Genomic DNA, 10128 nt, shown 5'->3' on the forward strand with positions numbered 1-10128 from the left:
GTTTTTGAAATAATTACTTATAAAATATAGTTAATATAAATAAATTTTCGATTATGAGTTTATTGTTTAAAATATATCGTAAAAATGTTTAAAATAATGAAATTTAATTTATTTAAAAACGAAATTAAGTTAATAAATATTTTTAATTTTAATAAATCAACTTTAAAAATTCCGGGGTATTACATATACACTCGAAACCGGCATTCAGAAGACATCATCAACACACAAATAAAGCATTTCTTACTTTCTTAGATTTCCGTAGTTGTAGACCTAGCGCTTAGCGTAGCCCCTAGGCTTAGTTGCCTAGCAGTAGCGTAGGGATAGTCTATAGCGTTTCCCTCATGTATTGAAGCACTTCCAGCCGTTTATGTTCTGTGTTTTCCAAACATTCAACCATGGAGGTACATCTCTTCGTAAATTAATATTTGTCCAATTTTTCATTACATATGAATCAATGATATTTGTTTAACTTGCTTGTTGTTTCAGTTAAGCATTTCATTTCACATTAACTTTGTCATATAAAAGTTCTTGTATTTGGCGATTTCCTACAAATTACCCGTTTATCAGTGAGGTCCCTACATTATAAGGTCAGTCATTATTTAAGGAAAGTATCCCTATTTACCCTACAGAATAAGGTGTTAGTGCTTGTATGTGTATAGCGTCTAACGGTCGAATAAAACAAGCGTACGTTAAGTAGAGGAAGATGAGCTAAATCAGCAGAGGTCCACGACAATCATATAGTACCATGTGCATAAAAGAATAAAAGATCAGCTTAAAGATTAATTAGAGACATTTTAAGTATATTTTAATATTGAGTGTTTGAATTAATTGATGTGCATCACCGAGTATGGAGCTAATAGTAATGGGCATAATGGGTACTATAGGTCTATAGTAACTATACTCATGACTTCATGAGCGACTACGGTAGGCGGAACTGCGAAGTCAACGGAAAAATAAAAGGAAAACACCAACGGAAGCATGCTGTTATATTGTTTTATTAGAGCATTTAAAACGATTCCCTGGTACGGAGTATAAAGGTAGAAGACGTCTAAATTATCAAAATAAACTCTTTTAACAAATACTCTCTCCGTTCCTTAATACTTGCACCGGTCACCGGTGAGTTTAATACACTTGAATTGACTTATTAATTAAATAGATGTTAGTTGATAGTGGGGTATTTTTTAATATAGTTAGTGGGAAATGTGTAAGGGGTGAGGAGTGTGAATTTTTAAATGATTTTTTGTACGGAGTAGGGGGTAGGTGGGTTAGTAGGTTAGTGTGAGAAATAAAATAATATTGGTAAAATTTTCCATTTATAGAAGCGGTGTAAATATTAAGGAACGTCTCGAAAAGGAAAGCGGTGCGAGTTTTAAGGGACGGAGGGGGTACTCCCTCTGTCCCGAAATACTTGCATCGTTTTCCTTATAAAACCGTCTCGGATTTTGTGGACCGTTTCTATAATGGTAAACTTTTATTAATATTATATCAACTACTTCATTCACATGTTACTTTGGGGTCTCATGCACCCTACCCCTTACTCGCTTACCCCCTTTGAAAAGTTGTCACATATTCCATATCAATCAATACCTAGTATTTAAAAAGCATAACCATCACCATTTCAATGACACATAATCAATACTATTTTGATAACACGTGTCTCAATTTTATTAATCTTTCTATTTACTTTTTGTTATAAAAAAAATAATGGTCATTCATTATTCTACTTTATTGTCATTAGTTATTACGTAGTATACTACTAATCCCCGTCTCTTTAATTTACTAGAATTGTACTGCATCCATCCAATAATATAGTACACGAAAATTTAGAATATAGTACATTGATAATTGATTTGTATGAGAAAGTGAAATATAATACATGGATAAAGGAATATAGTACATGGAGAAGTTGTGTTGGGTTTTCAGTGCATTTTTAATTAATATAGTACATGGGAAAGTGGAAAACTTAATGGCCAAAAATAGAAACATGATTATAATTTTGGACACTTAAAATAGAATCAGGACTACAAAAACGGGACGGAGGGATTACCAAAAATTAGGATCGATACTCAACTTGATTATGCCTAAACTACCGTCCCCTACTTCATCTTCCCCATTCTTCACCTTCCCATTAACTCTCCAAGCTTAATTATTTTCAATGTCAATTTGATTCAATCCCCAAATCTTCTCCCCTTCTCCTGTAGCATTAATTCAAAATTTAACCTCACTAATAGACTTTTTGACTGATCCATTTTGAAACGGTAGGAGATTATAGGATGCCTTAATTCAACATTTCTATTGTTAATTTTCATGCATGCAATTCAAGCTGTAATACCACCTCCCCCCCCCCCCCCCCATCTCTCTCTAAGCACGTTGTTTTTTATTTTTCTTAAGCACATTGGAAGTATGTTGTATATTTTTCTTGCTTAATTAGTTGCAATTCATTTTGCAGAGAAGGATAATCTTATAATGTATGGTTTCCATGCAAATGATTAAAGGTGGGTAAATCGATTTTGAGACTTTTAGGTGGATTTTATTTGTATATTTTTGTTGTTAGGGGAACTTACAATTAGTTTTAGTTCTCCTATAAGAAAAGTTTTATCAGTATAGTTCAATAGTTAGACTTTGTTAAGTCTTTCCCTTAATTGGATAACATAAGTATAGTCGTAAACTGTAATAGTTGCAAATTTGTTTGGTCTTTGTACAAATGATATGTTATTGGTGGTAATAAGTGATTTAAAGTGGATCTATTTTTTCAGAGAAGATGAACATAAGCAGAAAAAAGTAACGAATAAAAAGACAAGACTTCATATGTTAAAGTTTTAATTATTGTCATTTGGTTTAAACACCTTCTAACACCTACTTAAGAACAATATAACTTCTAAATTCCATTACCCGACCAACATATAACCAGCCCATTCGTCGAACGGGCCCAAATGCTAGTTTATATTAAAAAGATAATCCACTATCAACTACCATATATTTAGTAATAAGTCAATTACTTTGTATTAAATTTTGTGCTGGTCAAATCGGTTCAAATATTCCGGGACGAAGAGAGTATTCCTAATTCCTACATACTCCGTAGTACATACCATACCATTTACGTCGTTTCTGCAAAACAAAAATATACAAAAAGGTTTAACAAAAATGGCGAATAATTGGATTTATGATTTTATTCTATCGAGTTTCCTTTATTGAATTAATTATGAAATCATGTCCAATAAACTCAGTTCAAATCATTTTGAGAAATTTCAAATGAAAGGATCGGTGCGACTTAAGATGAATAATCGTAATTAATTGGAACAACTTTTTTTTCAAATATTTTTTGACATAGGGATTGGAACAAGTTAATATAATAAATAGAAAAAAAAAAAGTATAATTGAAAGAAAACGCAGCTTAATATAATAGTCCAGTAAATGGAAAAAGGACAATAGAGTAAATCCAAAAAAGGGATTTATAAAAGATGTCGGATACACCATACAAGCATAGATCCAAAAAAGCAATAACTATTGAATTCGGCATCGAGTGGGTAATTAGGGGAGTCCGAATAAATAATAGTCAAAATACGCGGCTCTCTTACCCACTTGGTACGACTACTTTCTAACACAGTAACACTCACTCTCTCGGACTCCTCTTGTTATTTAAACAAACTTGGCAGATTCTTATTCCACAATTCACTTATAATTAACTGATGCGAACCTCATAACTCATACACTTGTTCGGTTCTTCCAATATTTTTCAGTTTTCTTTCTTTATTTTTTGAATGGTTGAATTTCTGTGTGCTTCACTTAAAACAACAAATTCATTTTGATCGGAAATTAAAACAAAGAAATTAAAAGTGGTGGAGATCGAACATGGGAAGCAAGCAGCAAACTTCCGGTAACAATCAATCCTTCAATCTTGCTCACGATGTTGCACCCTCCAAATTATATGATGATGATGGCCGTCTCAAGAGAACAGGTTCTTAATTTCTCTACACTTTTCACTTTCTTTTGCCCTCTAATCTTTATAAGTTTATTTCAATTACCCCCAACTCATCAACACAAACACGAACACTAACATCAACACAATACACGACATGACTTAGTGATAAATCAATCTTCTGGTACCTACTAGAGTCTAGAGGTGGATAACTGTTTCAATTTTCAAACATCAACATTGTCTCTTTTCTCAATTTAATATCAGTATAGAAAACCACCTAAAGTGCTTATCCTAATTTTGATCGGAATTAGGATCGGATGATTTTTGTGATACTTTGCCTAATCGGAAAACAGTATTGGACAATGAATTTTTTATAAATAGATATTTTGGAATTGAAATTGAGTTACGTGGCGATCATTATGTGGTTATAGAAATTAGAAATGGTGGTACTCAGGTATTGGTATTGGTATTGGTACTGTTACTGACTTACTGGTACTTAAAAAGTAGAATTTGATAAACATTAATTAATTAACTTTTACAGGGAGTGTATGGACGGCAAGTTCCCATATAATAACAGCTGTGATTGGGTCAGGAGTGTTGTCCTTGGCATGGGCCACGGCCCAGTTAGGATGGATTGCTGGCCCAGTTGTCATGTTGCTGTTCTCCGTTGTCACTTACTACACTTCTGTTCTCCTTGCCGACTGCTACCGCTCCGGCGACTCCGTCTCCGGCAAGAGGAATTACACTTACATGGACGCCGTTCAAGCTAATCTTGGTATTTATATATACTCATTTTAACAGTCAAGCAAAGTAAATAAAAGAAAATTAGTAAAATAATTGAGTTTATTTGTAGGTGGACTTCAAGTGAAAATATGTGGACTAATTCAGTACTTAAACCTGTTTGGAGTTGCAATTGGTTATACAATAGCAGCCTCTATAAGCATGACGTAAGTTTGAGTTTGAGTTTGAATTTGAATTATATAATTAGTTATTAGTATAATTTGGAAGATGGGTGGTGGTTTAAGTGTTTAACATAAGACAATAAACAGGGCTATAAAGAGGTCAAATTGCTTCCATGAGAAAGGAGAAAAAGGAAAGTGCGACATATCAGCAAATCCTTACATGATTCTGTTTGGAATAGCTGAGATATTCTTTTCACAAATCAAAGATTTCGATCAAATATGGTGGCTATCGATAGTTGCAGCGGTCATGTCTTTCACTTATTCCACCATTGGTCTTGGTCTTGGTATCGCTAAAGTGGCTGGTAAGTAATAATACATTTCATTTTTGTCAAATAACTTTTTTGACTCATATATATTCATATTAATTTATTCAATTCTTTCCGGTCATTTAGTAAACGGAAAAGTGATGGGCAGTATGACGGGTATTAGCATTGGTGTGGTCACTGAAACTGATAAAGTATGGAGGAGCTTCCAAGCACTTGGTGATATTGCATTTGCCTATTCTTACTCCATGATTCTCATTGAAATACAGGTACCGGAGTACTTACCTATGTATTCGTATTTGTATTTGTATTTGTATTTGTATTCGTATTTGTATTCGTATTCCATTCTTGATTGTATTTGTGTAGGACACAGTGAGGTCACCCCCAGCAGAATCAAAGACAATGAGGAAGGCTACACTAATAAGTGTAGTAGTAACAACCGCTTTCTACTTGTTGTGTGGGTGCTTCGGCTATGCAGCATTTGGGGATTTATCTCCCGGAAATCTGCTAACCGGGTTTGGATTCTACAACCCATATTGGCTAGTAGACATAGCCAATGCTGCCATCGTAATTCATCTAGTTGGGGCGTACCAAGTTTACTGTCAGCCACTCTATGCTTTCATTGAGAAAATAGCCATTCAGACCTACCCTCACAGTGACTTCATCAACAAGGATATCAAAATTCCCCTTCCTATGTGTCTGTCAAAAAAACCTTACAACCTAAACCTATTCCGCTTAATTTGGAGGACTGTGTTTGTGATAATTACAACTGTAATCTCAATGCTCTTACCCTTCTTCAATGATGTAGTAGGATTGCTTGGAGCACTCGGGTTTTGGCCATTGACAGTATACTTTCCTGTGGAGATGTATATATCCCAGAAGAAAATACCCAAATGGACTACAAAATGGGTTTCCCTTCAGATTTTAAGTGCTGCTTGTCTCATTATCACCATCGCTGCAGCTGCTGGATCTATTGCCGGGGTGGCTATTGATCTTAAGTCTTATAAGCCTTTCAAGACCACTTATTGATTCATTCTTTTAAGACTACTTAATACTTACAATATTACAATTTTACAATTACAATTTACAATTTACAATTTACAATTTACAATTTACAGGGGCTCTCTGCTTTTATGTTGATTATTGTATGTACGTAGCTGCTTTATCTTACAACTAGATGGATGTAACCTTTTTCATCTGTAGCTCTTATTCCATTTCTTAATTTCAGGGCGACATTGGAACATATTATTGAATGCTTAATTCATATCTTCTCTTTTCTTATTCAATCATAAAATCAATAATCTTCTTTGCTTTTAGACTCCACACCCCAAACCCATCCCATCCCATAGAGTCTACACGGTCAACTTTTCTTTCTATTACCCGTCCAATTACTTTTCAAAATAAAATATGGAAAATTTTAAAATTACCAACTTATAAAGTCCACTTTTTCAAACTTACCACCTTATAAAATTTTAATTTTAAATTACTTCCTTATAAAATCACAAACTTTTAAAGTTACCACCTGTTAACGGATTCTGTCAATTTTTCTGTTAGTAGGCCCACTTTTGGGTTTATTTATGTTTTCCCTCCAAAACTTCCACGACTTTACCTTCTTTATAACACAATCGCTCATTCTCCCTCCTTGTTCCTCCTTCTTCTTCAATTTTCACCCAAATCCAATCATTTACAGAACCAAGCTTAAAGAGAAATTATGGGTTGGAAATGGAACACAGGAACAAATCGAACATGACAAGGTCAAGAAAACAGGTTCAATATTAAGAGTGGTTAATTACCACTTTCCCAGATTGATAGTTCAGTAGGAACACTTGACAAGAGGGGGGGTGAATTGTTTCTTGGGAACTTGGGTAAGTTTCTTGCGGAATTTAAACAATAAAGAGACTGAGAATAATGAGCGAAGAAAGATATAAAATGGAGGAACCTTCTTGACCCTAATCAAGAAGAACCTCACTACTCTTTTGTATTAATGCAATAACTCTATTACAAATACACTCTTTAACCCGAGTTCCTCTCGAACACGAGTTCCCCACAGCAATCCCCTTTGATTACTGTGCTCCTCTTTCTCTCTCTGACTTAACTCTAAGTCGCTCCTTTTCTCTTTGACTTAACTCTAAGTCGCTCTGTTTCTCTTTGACTTAACTCTAAGTCAATTAAGGATCACTCAACCCTTAAACCCAAAATACAATTTGATATAAAACTCTAGTACGTAATAAAGCTCAAAGCAATAAGGAACTCAAGGGACACTCTTTTGAAAACTGATTCTCTTTTAAAACGTTTAAGCTCTTAAAATATATTTTGCAAAGATCAGTTGTGTGTCTTGAAAAGCTAAAACTCTTCTCCTTTTATAGGAGAGTTTTACTTAGGCTTTGGTACCCATGTTTCCCTCAACCACCCACTAGCAGTTACTGCCCAGTAACATGGGCATAGTTGGAGAGAAACAAGGGAGACCAAATCAAAACACTAAATGTACGTTGAACAGAAATACGTGGGGAGAGTTTCAAGGAACGTGGAAAAACTTTTACTTGAGAAACAATGGGGAGTAAATCAGAATCCTATGTTTCATTTATTAATTAAATACATTTTATTTATTAAAAAGATTTTCCAAGTTAAAACTCTTTTATAATTACAGTTAACATATTTCATTTAAAACGTACCAAAATACTATGTCCCTTTCATACCAAATTACTTATAAACTTTATTAAATACTTACATAAATCCTAAAACATAAACTCATATGTTGTAGTCTTCATGTTGCACCTTTAGAAGCTTCACTCGAAGACTTCCCGATTTGTTCCTTCTCTGGAACGCCGAAGATCCACATAATATATGAGGATCTCGCCTTAGGAACTCGCCTAAGGATCTCGCCTTGCATAATGATTATTTCTTCAATGTAGTGTCTGACATGGATCAATTACTTGCTTATATTCCACGTTGCTTAGTTTATCCAACTCAGGATCTCCTTAACTTAGCATTATCCCTCTAAGGATCTCGGAACCTATTATGCAACATATCTTAACCAATTGTCAGGAGTTTGCTTTGTCATCATCAAAACTTTAGGATCAACAATATTCCCCCTTTTTGGTGATGACAACAAAAGCAAACTTTCACTAAATGCAGCAATAATCAATTAGCATAAATATAAAGCAATAAACTAAATAAACTAAATAAATTATTTTTATAAAAATTAATCTAAACTTCCTAAATGAAATTAAGGAAAATTTAAAATTAATTTTAATAAACGAAAATAAAATTAGAAACGAGAAATAAAATTTTTTATAAACTTACATCGAGAAGAGAGTAGTGAGACGGATTCAAGTGATCAATTTTAAGTTAAGTTTGCATTCATTTCCCCCTGTTGGCATTAACAAAAAGTAGAAATACACAATACTAATATATACCGATTAGAGCGCCCTCCGATCAACGGTTGGCAAACTAAGTTAGCCTCAAAGTTAAGTTCCAACGTACTAAATTCGAATATAAAACATAATAATAACAAGCCAAGTTTTTAGAGATACGATCTTTTAGGAGTTCCACAGAAATAAAGGAAGAAAAATTGTACGTTTCCCAACAGATGGTTACATACCAAAAAGAAATAAAAAAAATAAAAAAAATTCCAAAAAAAATCAAAAGCATAATGTAACACAAAAGCTAGGATCAGGGAAGATGGTTTGGGTATGTAGCAAGTTTAGGTTGGTCCTTTCTCAACTGCATATCAATCCACACCCTGTCTCAATTTCTACTGCCTCCATTAAGTCTCCCACCTTCTCATCATTATTCTCATTATCAAAAGATATATCAACTACCATTCTAATCTTTTTTTTTTTTTTTTTTTTTTTTTTTTTTTTTTTTGTAACGACATCCCTTTAATAAGAAATCATAACCCACCATATCATACAACGAATTCCTCAGTATATTTGTCGCACCCAATCTGATTAATTACCAAATGTGCATCCTCAACCGAAGGAACACGGAACGAGGTAACTTCCCCCTTAGAACAATCCGCCTTATTTCTTTTTCGTTTTTCTCTCTTTTTTTTTTTTTTTTTTTTTTTTTTTTTTTGTCGAACAGAAACACAGGGGGTTGTTGGGGGGTTTGATCTGGGCGGGTGGACGGGTTGGTTCGCAGTCGGGTCTGGGCGGTGTTTGTGTTCGCGAACGGGTCTGATATCATGGTTTGCGTTCGCGAAGGCGGAGCAAGGGTTGTAGTCGCGGAGGGTTCGGTGTTTAGGGGAAGGGTGTGAGGCTCGCGGGTGGGATGGAGTGGGGTGGTGTCGCGATTTGGTCGAGTGGAGGAGGGGGATTCGCGGCTGGGAGGGCGGCTGGGAGGGCGAGGAGGGTGGTGTCGCGACTGGGTTGTGTGATGGTTGGGCCGTCGACGGTATTGTCGTTGGTTGAGTCGGCCGGTTTGCTGTCGCCGGCGGTTGCTTGTAGCCGGCCGCCGCCCATGGTGGTTAGGTTTTCAGATTTTGAAATTTGAAAATCTAGGGTTTCAGATTGGGGATTTTCATTGTTAGTGTTTGAATTTGGGGATTTTTAATTTGTGGTGGCTTTGGGTATGAGATCCATAGGAGTGATCCATTAGCTTTTAATTTTGGAAAAATAAAATTTAATGGAATAAAAAATTATGGATATATAAAAGAAAAAAATAAAAATAATTTGTGGAAAAATAAAAGATAGGAAAAAATTGTAACATAAAAAATATATCCATGATCCTTATATTTTAGTGGAACTGTTTGAATTACGTATCTCATATTACTGACTAATTAAATACACATTTTAATTCTAAATTTTTGGTTGTTCCTTAACAATGGTAAACTTTAGTTATGCTTTACGCACATGTATTTATAATGGTATACAGTAGTAATGCATAAATCTAAAAGAGTCATACCTCATGAGGATCTGTCAGCTTCCTTATCTTATTTTGATCATCCCGAGTTCCATTCTCATTTTCTCATGCTTCTCTCTGC

At 34.5% G+C, this 10128-nt stretch overlaps 1 protein-coding gene across 1 annotated transcript; it reads left to right on the plus strand.

The window, feature by feature from the left end:
- Positions 1-3646: 3646 nt before the first annotated feature.
- On the plus strand, positions 3647-6387 carry LOC110789966 (amino acid permease 3). The gene is made up of 6 exons (XM_021994697.2): positions 3647-3958; positions 4461-4694; positions 4773-4866; positions 4969-5183; positions 5274-5413; positions 5511-6387. Exons 1-6 carry the CDS (start codon positions 3853-3855, stop codon positions 6171-6173), a joined length of 1452 nt encoding a protein of 483 aa, XP_021850389.1. The 5' UTR covers positions 3647-3852; the 3' UTR covers positions 6174-6387.
- The last annotated feature ends 3741 nt before the right edge of the window (positions 6388-10128 follow it).

Source organism: Spinacia oleracea, chromosome 5, assembly GCF_020520425.1.
Source record: "Spinacia oleracea cultivar Varoflay chromosome 5, BTI_SOV_V1, whole genome shotgun sequence".
NCBI classification, from domain to species: domain Eukaryota; kingdom Viridiplantae; phylum Streptophyta; class Magnoliopsida; order Caryophyllales; family Amaranthaceae; genus Spinacia; species Spinacia oleracea.

Bases quoted from the DNA above. Each gene is read 5' to 3' on its own strand.
- LOC110789966 (XM_021994697.2), top strand. From the start codon at position 3,853: ATGGGAAGCAAGCAGCAAACTTCCGGTAACAATCAATCCTTCAATCTT. The intron at 5,184-5,273 runs GTAAGTAATAAT...CCGGTCATTTAG, and splicing joins TGGTATCGCTAAAGTGGCTG to TAAACGGAAAAGTGATGGGC. The intron at 5,414-5,510 runs GTACCGGAGTAC...GTATTTGTGTAG, and splicing joins TGATTCTCATTGAAATACAG to GACACAGTGAGGTCACCCCC.